The sequence below is a fragment of the Ascaphus truei genome, chromosome 4, assembly GCF_040206685.1.
Source record: "Ascaphus truei isolate aAscTru1 chromosome 4, aAscTru1.hap1, whole genome shotgun sequence".
NCBI classification, from domain to species: Eukaryota; Metazoa; Chordata; class Amphibia; order Anura; family Ascaphidae; genus Ascaphus; species Ascaphus truei.
The window spans coordinates 259017265-259037505 of NC_134486.1; the positions used below are offsets into that span (position 1 = coordinate 259017265).

At 40.9% G+C, this 20241-nt stretch overlaps 2 protein-coding genes across 2 annotated transcripts in view; one reads left to right on the forward strand and one right to left on the reverse strand.

Moving 5' to 3' along the window:
- SLC18B1 (solute carrier family 18 member B1) overlaps positions 1-19536 on the reverse strand; it is a 136620-nt gene extending 117084 nt beyond the window's left edge. Inside the window, exons 1-2 of the mRNA XM_075597344.1 lie at positions 19398-19536; positions 14689-14965 (exon numbers count right to left, since the gene is read on the reverse strand). Of these exons, the coding sequence (XP_075453459.1) occupies positions 14689-14800 (112 nt within the window). The 5' untranslated portion in view covers positions 14801-14965; positions 19398-19536. The remainder of the gene's footprint in view (positions 1-14688; positions 14966-19397) is intronic.
- Positions 1-20241, forward strand: part of RPS12 (ribosomal protein S12) — a 248085-nt gene that overhangs the window by 220529 nt on the left and 7315 nt on the right. The gene's annotated exons all lie outside the window — the stretch shown is intronic.

Below are 20241 nucleotides of genomic sequence, written 5' to 3' on the forward strand. Positions count from 1 at the left end.
GGGCGATAGTGTCTGTAATGTATATATCCATCTTGCCTCTTTTTGTAACAGAACTGTGTCCTAGTCCCCATGTCTACGGTCCATTGAGAATTGGTCCATACCAATAAACTTAACAGTTGTTTGTTTATCTTGGTGCACAGAATTAATATGTCGCGCTAGAGGTTTATCCGTTTTATTGCGTATGGAACCCATATGTTCCAAGACCCTTACCTTAAATGAACGGCGAGTCTTACCAACATATACTTTGCCACAGTCGCAAATGGCTTGATATATAACGCCTGTATCCACCAAGGAACCTTTTCCTGCACATTAGACAGGTTTCTTTCCACCATACACAGCTTTATAGTGGCATTAGCACTCCTGACTGTGGAAGCACATTCATGAATATGTGCACAGGTATACTGACAACCACACTGCCTATAGGAGTCTATGAGCCTCTGCACATTGTGTTCTGTGTTTAACAGCCCACTCCTTTACTATTCAGGAGTTAACCAGTTAGTGTTAGGTGGCTACATGTTGGATTGTAGAGAGAGTCTATACTTTCCATTTATGGATTTATGATTTGCAAAGTGAGCACACACTGGTTTGATATATTGATCTTTTTGTCTGTACCTAGCATATTATGATCCATTTCACATTTCACCTTTACCATCTGGGACCTGTCTGACACCTGAGACAGGTATTGAACAGCCCCTCACTGATACCAGCGTACACCTAATTAACCACTAATAGGGATTACTGTATACCGGCTCCCTGGGACAGTTTGATCCAATTAAACTCAAATTGTCGCCTTACTTAGTTACCCGGAATATCATATATATTCATCATAGGGTATCATATATGTGTGTCATTTGTTGAATTTTAACACCCATTATTTGAATTAGTATAGCATTAAAAATTATTTTTAATTTTCACATCATACATCAGGGGGTATTGAGTGCATATAGTGGGTTCTTGCTTCTTTATGTTCCTATTGTTGTCATTGTTTATTACCTCCCAGTAAATACTGTTCCCCATACTCTGTGTGGGTATTACTGGGCATATTGTCTTGGGAGGGGCTATCCTACTATGTGAGGATCCTTCTCAGGTGGAAGCGCGGTTTAGTAGTAAACATACACCCAAGGCTTCCCAGTGGTGGAGGATCATGCCTCTAGTTTGCCACACAGGTATAGCAGCACACGTAGTCACCCTGACACAGGGGGAAAGGGGGCTACACACTATTTAAAAAAAAAAAAAAAAAAAGACTCATATTTTGTTGAATAAAAGTCTGTTTTCATACTTGGAATTTTGGAGTTCTTTGGCACTTTTGTCTTCTACATGGATCCAACGTATAGTTAAGGGCTTCAATAATATTTCACTACTGTAAAAATGCACTATAATGCTCAACTTGATATCATACAGGAGTTTACAGACCATCGGTTAGATGACAGCTAATGGAAAACTGATGTACATTTTGAAACAAATAACACAAATCATGTATATTCTTAGTTCTTCTGGAATTTATTAAAGAATCCCAATACATTTGTAAGATGTAGAAATCTCAAGGGTTATGTATCAAAGTCTTCTGGAGGCAAGGAAAAATCCTATTGTTTAATTAGATGTTTTGTTGTTGTATACTGTACATTATATATATACATTAGGTGCACAATATTTCACCAGGTTTTGCAGCTGAGGTACTATGACACATCATGTCCCACACATATAGGCCTACATGACTTGGTTGGAGGACAAACTATCTAAGGCTAGAAGAACAGCCTCTGGGGAGGAAAGTGGAGCACTACGCAGGGCAAAAGTACAGGAACCAGCACACCATAGGTTAAAATCTACTTTATTAAGCAACTAGGGGAGACACCAACAGTGGAGCAACTAAAGGTTGTGATGACACTTCATGTCAGTACTCCTATTCATTACATTGGAGCAGCTTTAAAAGGACTTATACACCCAGGATCAAGATTGCTATTATCCGTTATATAAGGGATTTATTGGATGTTATATGTCATAAGCCTGTGATTTGTTTCTGCTCCACCGTAGATGGACTCTGTGTCCTTTTTTTCATACTATCTAAGGCTAGAGCTTGAAATTCAGAGCTGATCAGCTGTTAGAAAAAATCTTTCTAAGTGGGGTAATAGTTATGGATATAAGGCAACAATAAGACACGCCATGAAACCCTCTGTGAACTACCGTATGACTAATTGTTACTGGGTTATATCATACAAACTTAATGTTTAATGTATTAGTTTAAATAATAAAAACTGATAGAAACCCCAATAATACTGTAACTCTGATCCTTACAATTCATTTGTATTTAACATGATTATAACACGTGTTACTTGCACATGGTCTGTGACAAAAGCAAAGATGAAAGATTTCATTATTAGCCGGCATAACATTTGCTAATATTGCAACAACACCTTCTGTACTTTGGCTAATGAAAATAATTTGGCAAGTAAGAAATACTACAGCATAGATTCACTGGTGCAAAAGCACTTCAGACAAATTATATAAAGTTGGTGCAGTAAAGAACATCTTAGGCCTGGGACATAGTGCCTCTCAAACGTGCTGAGGCGCGCTGAGGCTCAGGGAAAGCGGTGCTTTCCCTGGCCTTACACAGCGCGCCATCAGGGGGCGGGCCAGTGATGTCACGGAGCTGGTTCGCCCTCATTGGGCGAACCACTCACGTGACTGGCCCTGCGCTCCGGCAAGCGGGGAAATTTCAAAACGCCGTCAGACACGCTTCCCCAAGCGTGCTGACGCGTGCATGAGCCCTTGCTAAAGCCGCTCTCATTGCGGCTGCAGGGGCTCAGTGCCGTGCAGCAGCACGGGTCAGCGCATAAGCACTGACCATGTCCCAGGCCTTAGAGTTTGATATGGCATCGACATACAGTAACTTCACAATCTACACACCATAACTAGTTTTCAGGTGGAATGTTCCAGGCCATGGACAGTGCAAAAGCATCACCAGCTCACACTGAAAATCAATTGTAATTCATGAAATAAATTCAGTGCAGTCTAGGTATAAAGTTAAAAAGAAAAAAGTGCCTCTAAAGTGTGTGCTTGTGTCAGTGCACTTTGCACTTTTGGCAGTATTCAGTAAGCACTGCACGTATTATATTGCACAATCTAGCAGTTCAAACAATTCACGTCCTTAGCTACAGTACAATCTTGAGGAGATAAAGCGGCAGAAGTAAAACAGAGTTCAACTGGACTTAAAGCAATTCTACATTTCAGACCACATAACTAAAGCAAACTGCAAGAACTTTAGCCCAATCATCGCCAGAGTGTAGAATTTGTCAAATTGAAGCACACCCCAGTTTGCATAACTTTGTGTCTGAATCTCACAAATTATACACTTTTACAGCCAGATTTGTGCCATGTGACAGTTAACTTCAGTTCTTCTCAATTGACCATGTTCTGTTCTTGATACTGTATATCTGGGCATGGGACAATGTTTAATAAAACCACAAGTCCAGGGCTTAAGACCAAGAGACAGCAAGCTACCCAGTGTCGGACTTATGCATAAGCCAACTAAGCTACAGCTTAAGGCCTCACAATATGAGGGTCCTCAAAACTAGAAGAAAAAAAAAGGAATTCAGTTCAAGTTTTAAAATTTTATGATAAAGAAGATATGGGAAAAAGAAGATTCTCTATAAATATGGACATTTTCGTTCAAATACTGTATGACCCTAAGCGTCACGGGCATCGAAAGTGACAAACTTCATAGCTTATCATTTGAAGATATCATCAATGACTTTGCTCTCTTTCTTTTTGAAGACTATATATATATATATATATATATATATATATATATATATATATATATATATATATATATAGTTATACGTTACCGTTCCAAGGATTGGTAAACAAGAGACAGCACTCAATGTTGAAAATCAAAGTGTATTAGTGAAAGCAAAAATACATCCAGAAACCCAACGTTTCGGTCCTACAGAATGGGACCTTCCTCAGGGGAGTACAAAAATATATATATATATATATATATATATACACACACCTGAAGAAACTTGGAAGCGGTTACTCATTTAAGGTTGATTGGAGCTCATTTTTCCATTCTATATGGATTTAGGTTCATTTTTCATATACAAGTATATGTTCACTAAAGTCTCTATAATTTTATCTAAGAGATCGGCAGGATAAAGGGCCCTAATTTTCAAACTTATTTTTTTGTTCATGCATCACGTTTTAGAAGGTGGTGGATCACTATCACTTCGTCACTATATATGTTTATACAGTAAACTGTTGTCACTTTTAAAATTGAACACTGTTTCCATTCACTGTTCTGAAGATTTGCACAGGGACTCAAGTCCCTACATTTTTTAACTGTGTGAGAGCTCCACCCTGACTTTTTGTTTTAAAATTTGCTCTCCAAAAATACGAAAGAAAATGTTTTGATGTTAAATTTAATGTGATTAGCGGATAAGGCATTTTGGCGTTGGAAAACAGCCCATTGGAATGCATTGTAATGAGTTGGATATGTCGTTTGTTGCAAAGTGAAACGACGGAAAGCGAGGACTGTCTGTATAATGCTTTTATTCATTTCAGTTTCATGTTTATATGTTCAATGGTCCCTTGAGTCAGAATAATAAACCTATTTCTAATTTTTGGGACCTTTTAAACATGACATAGCTTAGGGCCTGAGACGGTCAAAGTCTGTGCCGGAAGCCACAGTATCATCCACCGAACAGCACAAGTTTACGCTAACAATGGTGATTGTCTAAAATTGGGGTACTAAACTCCAGTCCTCAAGACCCCCAAACAGGTGAGGTTTTAAGGATATCTCAGCTTCAGCACAGGTGGCTCAGTCAAAAACTGGCTTCAGGGATGGACTTTTATCTTTTGAGCCCTTAAGCTATATCAAGTTTAAGAAACCTCAAAAATTAGAAATAGATTATTCTGACGGAAGGGACCATTGAAGAACAAGCAGGGTTGAACGAGGTTCCCCTGTTCAAACCCGGTCCCGAGCCTCTCCTTCAGTCCCCGAGCCTCTCCTTCAGTCCCCGAGCCTCTCCTTCAGTCCCCGAGCCTCTCCTTCAGTCCCCGAGCCTCTCCTTCAGTCCCCGAGCCTCTCCTTCAGTCCCCGAGCCTCTCCTTTAGTACTGTACAACTTAACACCTATACAAATGACTGGGAGTTAGGTGTGCTAAAGATTAACACTTGTCAGTGAATATGGACCTATATCTGCCGCAGCGGCCAGAGTGATTATTTTGTAACAACCAAATTCTCTAGGTTCCCAAAGGACAAAAAAACAAAATTAAACCTTGTTGTCTTTAACATTATTAAGGCCCTCTCTTGTTTTCTGCCAAGGAAAAATTGGCACCAAATTTAACAAAATATTTTCATTGTGCAAGGAATGGAATACTCTGGCCACTAGTCTGCATGTCGTGACGCCATCTCCCTTGTGCTAAAGAATGAGTCTCAATTTACATCTACTCTATCACAGCAATGAACATCTTTACAGCATACTGAACATACTTTATAAAACCTCTGAGAAAAGAGAATGTCAATACTGTATGTCCTTAAAGGAGCACGCCTGGGGACACACATTGTTTGTTTTTAATAGATTTGAAGAAGGGGGTTCCCATGCTTCCTGATACGTTAGATGGAGGCAACCAGAAATTCTTTATAGCGGGTGCAAAGTTTTACCTGCCGTCCCACGACATCCCCTCACTGCGTCACGTGACGGCATGTTGTCATGGCAACACATCGCCGCGTGGCGTCGCAGCGAGACGTCGATGGAGGAGTGCTGCTCTCTGACAGAGGTCCTGCTCTCTATCCCGGCAGACAGTTTCATTGCTGTGGGGAAGAGCACAGGGCCTCTGTAATAGCGAGTAAATATATTAAATACTTGGGGGTGCAAATTCACCCTTGCACCCCCCTGGTTACACTGCTGGAAGAGGCTGCTGGTATTTCTGCGCAGTTTCCATTTCCTGCATCACCTGGGCCAATAGGAAACTGCAAGGGAGAATGTCACAGCTTTCTAGTGGTCTGCACAATGTGGAAGAGAGACATGTCTCTGGAGACCCGCTACTTCAACCCTACTTTTTTTTTTTTAAACACACAAAAACAAAAGTGTCGCTTGGAGTGCCTCTATAGTGCCACATCCCTTAAACCTCTTGCTCCTTTCATTGCCAGCGAGGCCTGCAATTCTATGTACTGCCAGCTCCCTCTTCATCACAGATGCAGATTTTATTTACTCTACTGTACGTTGCTTTACATACGTCCCCTTCTTTCTGAATATTTACTGTAATAAAATGTTTGGAATTCAACAATGGTACATGACAGCAACGACTATTCTGAAGCATATATAAGCCTATAGGCTACGCCATTATTTTGTCTTAGATTGTAAGCTCTTCGGGGCAGGGATTTCCTTTCCTATTGTCTGATTTTGCTGCACATATTGCTTATTTGCTGCACTTATTGTATTATTATAATTCCCTGTACTGTATTCTTTGTGAAGCGCTGAGTACACGTTTGGCGCTATATAAATAAAGACATTCAATACAGGCATACCCCGGTTTAAGGACACACTTTAAATACACTCGCGAGTAAGTACATATTGCTCAATAGGCAAACGGGAGCTCACGCATGTGTCTGTCAGCACGTCCTGAACAGCAATACTGACTCCCTACCTGTACCGAAGCTGTGCACAAATGGGGAGACTATAGAGCCTGTTACACATGTGTTATTTACATCAGTTATGCACGTACTGTATATGACGATTGCAGTACAGTACATGCATCGATAAGTGGGAAAAGGTAGTGCTTCACTTCACATTTTCGCTTTACATACATGCTCCGGTCCCATTGCGTACGTTAATGCGGGGTATGCCTGTACATACATTGTAACATTACAGTGTAGATTGACCAAGTAAAACCAAATAGAGAAATCCTGCAGGAGGTAAGCGGAGCACAGCGAAGCAAATGCAGGGGCTATACACCAGAGTAAGTAAAAATCCTTTATTGCATGATCAACATCATGTTAGTGGACAAGTAAAATCTCTTACGCGTTTCAGGCTTCTGCCCTTTATCAAAGAGAACTGTTTTACTCTCTGCAAACGCCCTGTTAATATAGGTCTCTCCCCGCTAACAGCTGATCTCAGTAAGATGATTTGCGCGCAAGTTCGCCAAGCTACGATCTCATTGGTTGTCTAATGTAACCAATGGAATGAATGAAACATTTCTACTGTGTGTAGCGAGTGCGGGTAGTGTATCTGATCAACAGAGCGGCTGCAGAGTATGTCAGTAAAGAGAAACAGTGTGTATAACAACATTAAAACCTAATCAAAACAATGTATCAATATAGGAAAAACAAGAAAAACAATCTACTCGGCTGAAATGGTAGTAGGGAGATAACGGAATGGTATAAGTCATATGGCAAGGCTGTTGATATTGGTGTGATGAAATAGTATAAGTTAGCTGGTGATATAATAAGCTATAAGAGCCTAATAATAGTGCAGTTGCATAGATGTATTGATAATTTTCTAATTATACTAGTATGTTCTTCTATATATTAATTATATCATTATACTTCTCACTATAACAGCCTTGTATGAATAGAGGATGTTGGGAACTACCACAGTATATTATTTATCATAAGCATTTGTATATATAGAATAGATACATAAAAGACAGATACATGAAAACAGATACATGATAAGAGTGGATAGTGTACCATCATAAGATTGAAAATAAAAATAAATATGGAACTAAACATATGTATACATGTCAGTCCACAATGGAAGAATTATATTATTTCCCAATATATCATTTAGATGTTCATGAAGGATCTCTCAGAAGTCACCCATTTATTGACTGTCATTTGTATACATATTTTATAATGGTTCCCATTTGATTTGTTTAATACACTTTATAACAACCCATCATGCACTGTTTTATTGTGTTTTTGATATGTCAAGGCACACCAAACTTGTTGCGAGAAGAATATGCTATATGATTTGGACATTATATATCATGTGATAATTTGATATTGGTTCAATTTAGTTTAAAAAGTGTTTCAGCTCCCAGTCAATGTTCATACCCTTGGGGGCCAATGTCCCAAGGGTATAAATCCAGTGCATTTCTCGACGGTTAAGGAGTGTTTCTCTGTCTCCTCCTCTAGGGTGAATAGGTATGTATTCCAAAGTACTGAATGTTAAGTGATCTATAGAACCCTGCACACATTTATTGAAGTGTCTGGCCACTGGGTAGTTATCATCTTTATTTTTAATGGTTCTGATGTGTTCCCTGATCCTTATTTTTAATGGTCTTATTGTCCTACCAATGTAACTAGAACCACATGCACATTTGAGAACATAAATTACATATTTTGAGTTACTATTTAAAAATGAGTTAATCCTGTATTTGTGTCCCGTGAAAATATTCCTCATTGTTTTAATGGGGAATGCATATTTGCAAAAGTTGCATGTTCCACATTTGTAGAATCCCTTTGGAAGCCCTTTCTCTGGTAACATTCTGTCTCTGTACATACTGGGTGATAAGTAGTCTCCCAATGATTTGGCTTTGCGATAGACTATTTTTGGTTTAGAGAGTGTGACTCTGTCTAGGTCCCCGTCTAATCTAAGTACTTCCCAATGTTTGTTAAGGATTGATCTTATTGTGCCAGCTTGTCTTGAGTATGTGGTAATAAATAAGGGTATGTCACCCTCCTGAATGTTTCTTTTCTTTTTAAGGTTCTTTTGTCTACACAATGTATCTGTTCTTTTAGATTGTATTGCATTCTGTAATGCACTTTCAAGAATGCAATCTGAGTAACCACGAGCCTTGAATCTTGTCTTAAGTTGTTCTGCTTGGTCATTAAAACATTCATCTTTCGAGCATATCCTCCTGAGACGTAAGAACTGACTCCTGGGAATGCTGTTCAAGAGTGGTCTAGGGTGTGCACTATTCGCTCTGAGCAGAGAGTTGCGGGAATTTTCTTTTCTGTAAATATTAGTTTGTATGGAGAGATCAGTATCCACATACAAGTGGAGGTCTAAAAAATTGATATGATGATCATGTACCATATGTGTAAATCTAAGGTTGCAGTCGTTGGATTCAAGGTATGTAAAGAATAAAGAAAGTGTGTGTGCATCTCCAGACCAAATTAATAACAGGTCGTCAATATAGCGACGATAGAACTTAATGTGATGTCTGTAAGGGTTGGTGTCACCGAAAATGTGTTGAGTTTCCCAAAGTCCCATAAACAAATTGGCGTATGAAGGTGCAAATGAAGTCCCCATCGCCGTGCCCTGTGTTTGTAAATAGAATTGATTATTAAAAGTGAAATAATTGTGCTGTAGTAGAAATAATACACTATCCAATAGAAAGGTGATTTGTGCCAGGTGAAGATTAGAATTATTCAGAAAATAAGTGACTGCTTTAATACCTTTAGTGTGTTCTATGACTGTATATAAAGACGTCACGTCTAATGTGACCCAAGTGTATGTGTGACACCATGTGAAGTTTTTTATGTCTAGGAGTAAATCAAAAGAATCTTTCAAAAATGACGGTAATTGTTGAACCAACGGCTGCAAGAAAAAATCCACATACCTAGATAGACCATCTCCCAAAGATCCAATGCTAGATATTATAGGTCTGCCTGGCGGACACACCAGCGACTTGTGGATCTTTGGGAGATGGTGAAAAATAGGTATGATAGGAGAGGGATTGAACAGAAATTCTGATTCCTGTTTAGATAGAACATGCAACTCTCTGCCCAGATCTATAAGCTTCTCAATTTCTTTTAGATACATTTGTGTAGGATCCTTAGTAAGTTTAGAATATGCATCAGTATCATTTAGTTGTCTCATTGCCTCAGAACAGTACATCTCAGAGCTCATTACCACTATGGCCCCACCTTTGTCTGCATTTTTTATCACTATGTCTTTTCTAACTTTTAAAGCTGCCAAAGATTGGCCTTCTTCTTTGGATAAATTGTTGGGTATTGTGGTGGTGAAATTAAATCCCTTAGCTAGTAATTGCAGGTCTTTTTCCACTAATTTTTCATATGTCTCTAGGTGTGGGCCTTTGGAAAACATAGGACAGAAAATAGATTTCTTCCTAAATGATGTATGTTTGGAAGTGGTCAAAAAGAGGAACTGCTCTGAGGCACTAACATTTTGAACGTCTGACAAATTTTGTTCCTCAAACAGGTCATTCATGTCTTGTATAGCTGTATACTCTTTGAAGGACAGCCTGTCGTCCGTGCTCCCCCCCACCAGAGGGCCCAGACTAGAGTCTTCTGGGCCCTCTGGTGGGGGGGAGCACGGACGACAGGCTGTCCTTCAAAGAGTATACAGCTATACAAGACATGAATGACCTGTTTGAGGAACAAAATTTGTCAGACGTTCAAAATGTTAGTGCCTCAGAGCAGTTCCTCTTTTTGACCACTTCCAAACATACATCATTTAGGAAGAAATCTATTTTCTGTCCTACAGTATGTTTTCCAAAGGCCCACACCTAGAGACATATGAAAAATTAGTGGAAAAAGACCTGCAATTACTAGCTAAGGGATTTAATTTCACCACCACAATACCCAACAATTTATCCAAAGAAGAAGGCCAATCTTTGGCAGCTTTAAAAGTTAGAAAAGACATAGTGATAAAAAATGCAGACAAAGGTGGGGCCATAGTGGTAATGAGCTCTGAGATGTACTGTTCTGAGGCAATGAGACAACTAAATGATACTGATGCATATTCTAAACTTACTAAGGATCCTACACAAATGTATCTAAAAGAAATTGAGAAGCTTATAGATCTGGGCAGAGAGTTGCATGTTCTATCTAAACAGGAATCAGAATTTCTGTTCAATCCCTCTCCTATCATACCTATTTTTCACCATCTCCCAAAGATCCACAAGTCGCTGGTGTGTCCGCCAGGCAGACCTATAATATCTAGCATTGGATCTTTGGGAGATGGTCTATCTAGGTATGTGGATTTTTTCTTGCAGCCGTTGGTTCAACAATTACCGTCATTTTTGAAAGATTCTTTTGATTTACTCCTAGACATAAAAAACTTCACATGGTGTCACACATACACTTGGGTCACATTAGACGTGACGTCTTTATATACAGTCATAGAACACACTAAAGGTATTAAAGCAGTCACTTATTTTCTGAATAATTCTAATCTTCACCTGGCACAAATCACCTTTCTATTGGATAGTGTATTATTTCTACTACAGCACAATTATTTCACTTTTAATAATCAATTCTATTTACAAACACAGGGCACGGCGATGGGGACTTCATTTGCACCTTCATACGCCAATTTGTTTATGGGACTTTGGGAAACTCAACACATTTTCGGTGACACCAACCCTTACAGACATCACATTAAGTTCTATCGTCGCTATATTGACGACCTGTTATTAATTTGGTCTGGAGATGCACACACACTTTCTTTATTCTTTACATACCTTGAATCCAACGACTGCAACCTTAGATTTACACATATGGTACATGATCATCATATCAATTTTTTAGACCTCCACTTGTATGTGGATACTGATCTCTCCATACAAACTAATATTTACAGAAAAGAAAATTCCCGCAACTCTCTGCTCAGAGCGAATAGTGCACACCCTAGACCACTCTTGAACAGCATTCCCAGGAGTCAGTTCTTACGTCTCAGGAGGATATGCTCGAAAGATGAATGTTTTAATGACCAAGCAGAACAACTTAAGACAAGATTCAAGGCTCGTGGTTACTCAGATTGCATTCTTGAAAGTGTATTACAGAATGCAATACAATCTAAAAGAACAGATACATTGTGTAGACAAAAGAACACTAAAAAGAAAAGAAACATTCAGGAGGGTGACATACCCTTATTCATTACCACATACTCAAGACAAGCTGGCACAATAAGATCAATCCTTAACAAACATTGGGAAGTACTTAGATTAGACGGGGACCTAGACAGAGTCACACTCTCTAAACCAAAAATAGTCTATCGCAAAGCCAAATCATTGGGAGACTACTTATCACCCAGTATGTACAGAGACAGAATGTTACCAGAGAAAGGGCTTCCAAAGGGATTCTACAAATGTGGAACATGCAACTTTTGCAAATATGCATTCCCCATTAAAACAATGAGGAATATTTTCACGGGACACAAATACAGGATTAACTCATTTTTAAATTGTAACTCAAAATATGTAATTTATGTTCTCAAATGTGCATGTGGTTCTAGTTACATTGGTAGGACAATAAGACCATTAAAAATAAGGATCAGGGAACACATCAGAACCATTAAAAATAAAGATGATAACTACCCAGTGGCCAGACACTTCAATAAATGTGTGCAGGGTTCTATAGATCACTTAACATTCAGTGCTTTGGAATACATACCTATTCACCCTAGAGGAGGAGACAGAGAAACACTCCTTAACCGTCGAGAAATGCACTGGATTTATACCCTTGGGACATTGGCCCCCAAGGGTATGAACATTGACTGGGAGCTGAAACACTTTTTAAACTAAATTGAACCAATATCAAATTATCACATGATATATAATGTCCAAATCATATAGCATATTCTTCTCGCAACAAGTTTGGTGTGCCTTGACATATCAAAAACACAATAAAACAGTGCATGATGGGTTGTTATAAAGTGTATTAAACAAATCAAATGGGAACCATTATAAAATATGTATACAAATGACAGTCAATAAATGGGTGACTTCTGAGAGATCCTTCATGAACATCTAAATGATATATTGGGAAATAATATAATTCTTCCATTGTGGACTGACATGTATACATATGTTTAGTTCCATATTTATTTTTATTTTCAATCTTATGATGGTACACTATCCACTCTTATCATGTATCTGTTTTCATGTATCTGTCTTTTATGTATCTATTCTATATATACAAATGCTTATGATAAATAATATACTGTGGTAGTTCCCAACATCCTCTATTCATACAAGGCTGTTATAGTGAGAAGTATAATGATATAATTAATATATAGAAGAACATACTAGTATAATTAGAAAATTATCAATACATCTATGCAACTGCACTATTATTAGGCTCTTATAGCTTATTATATCACCAGCTAACTTATACTATTTCATCACACCAATATCAACAGCCTTGCCATATGACTTATACCATTCCGTTATCTCCCTACTACCATTTCAGCCGAGTAGATTGTTTTTCTTGTTTTTCCTATATTGATACATTGTTTTGATTAGGTTTTAATGTTGTTATAGGAAGAAGGGGGTAGGATGGTCCGTGGTTCACAGCAACTTCAGCAGCCAACGCATGGATGTCTAAAAAAACTTTATTGATCGCTAGCAGCAAACATCAGGCAACCACTCTAACATGTTTCGTCCAGGCTATGGACTTTTTCAAAGAGTTTGAAAGAGTTGACTCTTTGAAAAAGTCCATAGCCTGGACGAAACATGTTAGAGTGGTTGCCTGATGTTTGCTGCTAGCGATCAATAAAGTTTTTTTAGACATCCATGCGTTGGCTGCTGAAGTTGCTGTGAACCACGGACCATCCTACCCCCTTCTTCCTGTGTCATCATTTCCGGAGGAGCACGCTGACGCCAGCTACACCAGAGGAGGAAGCCGCTGCAGAATTCCCTGCACCAACAGGGACGGCTTTTTCGTGAGTACTCCTAACCTCCACGCGGTATTTCAGGGAGATTATTGAGGCGGTTAGTGCCGGGCTGTGATTTACTTGGGGGCGCCCCTTAGGGAGGTGTCCCCCTGTACCTCTATCCGGCTTACTATTACCCAACTCCCTGTTTTCAATGCCGGAGGCTTATTGTTTCATTAATCATTGCTGGGTCTCTCTTCAATCAAGTTGCCATAAAGTGTGTGCACTACCTGTTAGCAGCCTCGGTATACTGGGTAATTCCATATTCTCTTTAATGTTGTTATACACACTGTTTCTCTTTACTGACATACTCTGCAGCCGCTCTGTTGATCAGATACACTACCCGCACTCGCTACACACAGTAGAAATGTTTCATTCATTCCATTGGTTACATTAGACAACCAATGAGATCGTAGCTTGGCGAACTTGCGCGCAAATCATCTTACTGAGATCAGCTGTTAGCGGGGAGAGACCTATATTAACAGGGCGTTTGCAGAGAGTAAAACAGTTCTCTTTGATAAAGGGCAGAAGCCTGAAACGCGTAAGAGATTTTACTTGTCCACTAACATGATGTTGATCATGCAATAAAGGATTTTTACTTACTCTGGTGTATAGCCCCTGCATTTGCTTCGCTGTGCTCCGCTTACCTCCTGCAGGATTTCTCTACTCGTCCATTACCAGCGTGATGCACGCCTAAGGAACTGCTGAGACCTTCCAACCGTGAGTACCCCAGTCCGCTCACCTGCGCTCTGGGGGTTACGTTCCCTGTACCCATATACTTCCGAGGGGGACTACAAACTGTTCTTAGGTAATCAGATATTTTTCACTGATTTTACCAGTAGATTCAGGTCCCGCCCGCTAGAGGAAGGGGTTAATTATATGGAACACAGGGCACCTATATTTGAGAAGACAGCCTTTTCCACTTTGTCCTTTTTCATGATACATGATTTATATCTTTCTAAGGAATACCATATAGCTGAGCACGGTATTGGAGATTTTTCTCCTACTTTCCAAGTAAAACCAAATACTGTATCCTGGCAACAGGTTTACTTTATTCCTCCCACCTGCTAGAAGTTTGTTCGGGCTCCCGTTATCCTTGTTGCTTTCAAAGATGACCTGTGCTGCAGTACTCTCTCTCTCTGGAGATTCCGTCCACACAACATTAGCGGATTCCATGTTGTTAAAGGCAATCCAACTGTAGAGACCTGAGTCTGCACCCGACGTGCTAAGAGCGTCTGCAAGAACACCTTCGCTTGTATATATAGTTCAGTGGTAGAGGAGGCAATGCTACGTTGTGTCATATGATATTTGGGAGCAGCAACAAATTAATATTTTGCAAGGCTGAAAGAAATATGAAACAAAGATAACTGTAAAATACAGAAGCATAATGAAGAAGACCAGCATGACAGAGGAAGGTTTTATTCGTTTTATATTATAATGAGTGGCTCAGTGAGTAAAGAAAATGACTGGCACGGAGTTTGAAGCAGGGGAACCTGGTTCAATTCCTGGTGCTCCTTGTGACCTTGGGCAATTCACTTTATCTCCCAGTACCTCAGGCACCAAAAACATAGATTGTAAGCTCCACGGGGCAGGGAACTGTGTCTGCAAAATGTCTCTGTAAAGCGCTACGTAAAACTAGCAGCGCTATACAAGAACATGCTATTACATACATCTACTATGTACCTACTGTACAGTACTTCCAATGCTCGTTTTTTCACTGCAACGTTTCAGTTATCATTAGTTTATTTGAATGTATACACTTTTGGCTCAAATGTATAATGGTGTTTTGAAGGAAAAAGCTCTATTTATACACATATGTTCTGACTGTGCCAGAGAAGACATTGAGCATAAGGGTGAAAGTCAGGGTAAGGGTATTTAGGATCCAAAATTCCCCATAGGATTTTTACAGTAAATATATCTGAATAAACAGATTTTGCTGCAGCTGTGCTTAAAGCACATGCAATTTTTTTTTTACTGTACATTTTTTGGCGAGCAGTGCACTGTTTTCAGTAGCATTAGCAAATAATATTCATCAGTATTTGTCATGAGCTAAGCAAACTACCAAGCACTCTGATTCAATGTTTTGTAGAGATATTATAGTTGCATGATGAAACACTGAGCTTATCACTGAAACAGAATGTGCCCATCTCCAGAAGCATACAGTAAACCTTTCCCTGTGGCAAGGTGAGGGCATGACTCTTAGGGGATCTGTCCATCTCAAGTCCACAAGTTTCAGTGATGGTTTGGGGGATGGGGGTTAATGTTGGTATGGCTTCAGTCAACTTACAATGCAACGTGTAATACAACAGACATGGCAACATTTTAAAAACAAACAAACATTTTAACCCTTTCAGTGCTTGAGGGACAGTCATGTGTCACTGCCGCTCCAGGAGTGAAAGGGTTAAATGAACGGATATCAAGCTAACATACCAAGTGTACACATTTATGTCTTGTACAGCACTACCACTTTCCTAGACAGTAGTTTTCTTTTTTTCTCTGCATCTTTGAGGCATAAGCATTTTTTTCTAGCAAGTAGCAACATACTTTTTCTGTATAAAGTGTAGCACCAAACTTTTTTGCGTACATATGAAAATACAAAGGCCTCTCTCTCCCAGCCTTTGTTTTCATATGTTTCTGACACTTTATGTTGCCTGTTATTCTTCACATTCTTTATAAGAATGGAATGTTTATATCTGTTTCACCGTCACATGCCTCATTCTTTGTCTCTCTCACACTCTCCTTTCTTTTTCTCTAGCGGTCATTGATTTGACATAGATGTCATCCTCCAAGAAACTAAATCAGTGACATTGGGGCACTTGAACCAAAGGTATAGGACCTTATTCCATATTGTCCAAAGCAGCCATCTAGATCTTCTTCAGCCCAAAAATCTCACTTAAACAACGCGGACAGCTGCTTTGGACAAGAATAAGGCCCATCATTTTAATATGGCTTAGATCCATAAAGCCCTGTCAAGTTTAATGTGGCATCAAACTGACCACACATATCCACTAAAGTTTGTTATGGTTAACGTTAGTGACATGGCCATCTTAACAACATTAGGGGCCCCCGGGCAAAGTAGTGCACAGGGCCCAGCTTACACTATTGCTCCCAGCCTCCCACGCGCTCACTAGAAGCAGGCCCCGAAAGTGCTGCACTGCTAGGACGCGAGCGGGTGCCAGGCGGGGGGAGAGCGAGCGGAGCCAGAGAGCCGGGGAGCCGGGCAGGGAGAGAGCAAGCGGAGCCGGGCGGCAGGAGAACGAGCGGAGCCGGGCGGGGGGAGAGCGAGTAGGGTTGCCAGGTGACTTGTCCAAAAATACTGGACACAATGGTGAAAGGTGCGACGCACTCGAGAATCGTTGGTGGGGAAGAATGTTATTTATAAATGATCTGACTGTTATGTCATTTGTTCTAAATTTCACTCCAAGTATTCACCAATTTGCACCACTTTATATTCTATAGGAGGGCCCCGGGTATACGGCGGGTTCCGTTCAAGGGGCCCGCCAGATAGTAAATATCGCTGGAAAGCGGATCTGGCGATTTTCTGTTCTGCGCATGTGCAAACCTGCATTTTTGGCGTTCTGAGTATGCGCGAGCTACGGTCTGCGTGCGCAAACGATGGGCTGCGCATGCGCGCCAGGCGCAACCATCCGTTCTGCGTATGCGAGACTTACGATCCAACATGGCGGCCCCTTCTTGGTGCCGCCATATCGGCGGATCACCGAAAAGCGGAGCGCCGAGAAGCAGGGCCCTGCTGTATTTCGTAAAAAATCTGGGGAGGAGTCTTGGGAGGGAGCACCCTTCCGAGGATTGTTTTAGGAATTAGAATATGAAATAGTGCAAATTGGTGCATGCTTGGAGTGAAATTTAGAACAAATGACGTAATGGTCAGATCATTTATAAATAACTGACCTGCAGTCATACGGTACATGGCGAGCAATACTATCTTACTGCTCCTCCCACAAATTCCAAGATTGTTGCACCCCCTCCTCATCCTCTCTTTCTCTCCCCCCCCCCTTGTCCTCTCACCCTCCCACCCCCCTTTGCCCTCTCACCCTCTCCCTTCATCCTCTCTCATCCCCCCTTCCCTTCATCCTCTCTCACCCCCTCCCTTCATCCTCCCACCCACCACCCCCTCCCTGTCATTATCAGTACAGTAGCTTTCAAATGTAGACTTCAAAATCCAGCTTTAAATTGCATATTAAATCATGCCATTGAATAAGTAACCTGCTCTGCCTTCTTGGGGATGATCTGTAAGTAAGAGTGCTGCAGAGATTGCAATGCTGCTGTGATGAGAGCTGAGTTATGGAGCCTTTCTGAGAATTTACAATGGTGGTTATTTTTAATAGATCTTGAAAATGGGAAGACTTAGTATAGTAAAAGAAAAGTAAGTGTGAGTGAGAAATTAAACAAAGTTGCCAGTAATGTATGTACTGTCTGTCACACCACACACACACACACACACCTGCTGCATGCTTTCCCTCCACTCTTTGGCCCCACCCCCAGGCTCCTGCCACCTCCCGATTGGTTGCTGCTGTGCAATTCAGCCAATCAGAAGCTGCCCAGCCCCCTAGCAGCAGCAGCCCTGCTCTATGCCATGTCCGGTATTATCTCTCATATTTTACCGGACAGGGGAACCAAATACCGGACACCTGGCAACCCTAAGAGGAGTCGGGGTGCCGGGCGGGGGGAGAGCATTGGTGGGTACGCATGGGCTGGGTGCGTGGGGCCCCCTATGCTGTGGGGCCATACGTTAAGGCAGCCCTGGTTCGTGAGGAAATACCTAAACTTGGCGTTACTTGCATCAAGGAGGTGGAAATAAGGCTTTGGCAGGGTCTGGGTAGCTGTAAGGTCTCGGATATAGTGGGCGCACGACGGAGTGCATGGCGTTGCGCGTGCCTGTCAGCCAAGCGATCTGTGGACTGAGAACCACAGCGACAGGGAGGCGTGGTGGAGGCGTGGCCGTGACATCACGAGGCTGGGTCGCCCTTATTGGCTTAACCACTCACGTGACCCGGCCGTCGCGCAACAAAAACCTTTGTCTCCTGAAAATTCTGCGCACCATCGTGCTTGTGTGCACTATGGCCGGCCCCATAGATCTCCTGCATTTGTTAGAGCCGTCGCTCGCACCATGGTTGCGGCCTAGTGCCGCAGTTAGGCATGATTATATTCCAGTGTTATTTGCCAACCCTCACCCCTCTCAACTTCAGCTAAACCTTATTTCAGGATCTGGAGGAAAGTAAAACTAAGGCACACTTAATGTTACATTATTGTAAGATAATACTATGCCATGATTTTAAGCTTAAAGATCTACATGTTCTGTATACAGTAGAACGGCCAGTGTTTATGTATATAATTAGCTTTAAGGGTGTACATGAACCTCAGGAACCAAAACATCCGTTCCTGCTTTAGGTAACGTCACGTTATGAGCCCTGAATTACCTGTGCTTTGTAGAATTAAAGCTATGTGACCACAGTGCTAAAAATAACAAACAATTGTGAGTTAACCAAACTGCATTCACTCTCTGTCTTCCTTAATTAATGTCAAGTGTGTACAGTACGTCAGTTTCTCTATCACTATCTGTCGTTATCTCTGTTTCTGTCTTTTTATCACAATGTCCATCTTTGTCACTATCTCAATCTCTGCATATAACTCTGTATCTGTCATATATATCTCAAATGTCCTGTTTCGCTGTGTGCACTTCTATGCCACTTTCTCGGTCATGTTAGCACTCTCTGTCTTCCTTTTGTGGTGTCCGCTTCTCACACTCACTTACTTTTTATGTGACCCCTGTTCCGCTCCAAAACTGCGTGTGTACAGCCTGCAGAACGGCTTTTAATAATGGGCATAATTTAGCTCCCTCCTCCAAGAGTCACACAGCCTTTCTGCGTGTGTTATGCTGGAAGAGGGGGGAGTCAGATCACATGCAGCTTGGAGAGGGACTGACAGAGTTGCAGAGGAAGAATATACAGGCAGTCCTCGTTTTACAACGCTTCGCTTTACAACGAATGGCTTATCCAACGCTATGCAATGCATACTTATGTTCATTTTTACAACGCCAAAACGGCTTATCCAACGCTCTTACGACGCTTTGCAAAGTTGTTTATGTGTATATAATATATATTATACTATATAATATATTATATTTTTACATTATATATTATGTTATATTATATATATAATACAGTATATGCACTATATAATTTATGTGTGTGCTGCGTATCTTATTGCCTGCGTAAAATATTTTGTGTATTTAAGCATTAAAAATGCCTTTAGGAACGGAACCTTTCATTTAAACAGTGTTCCTATGGGAAAAAGTGTTTCGCTTTACAACGTTTCGCTATCCCAAACCATTTTGAGTAACGCATTGTGTCGGATAACCGAGGACTGCCTGTACATATGAAATGTGGTGTGCTTTGCAGATGTGCTGTCTGATCCTTAAAGCAGGGGTGCGTAAACTGGGAGCGCGAGTTTCCCTATGGGGTGCGTGCGGGGATTACAGAGGCCCTGCGCTTTTCCGGGAAGGCATTTAAATTAAATGCCGGGGGAGCAGCGAAGGCTTCTGTAAACTTCCCTTACCTTGGCTCAAACTGCTACTGGAGACGCGTCGCCATGGCAAC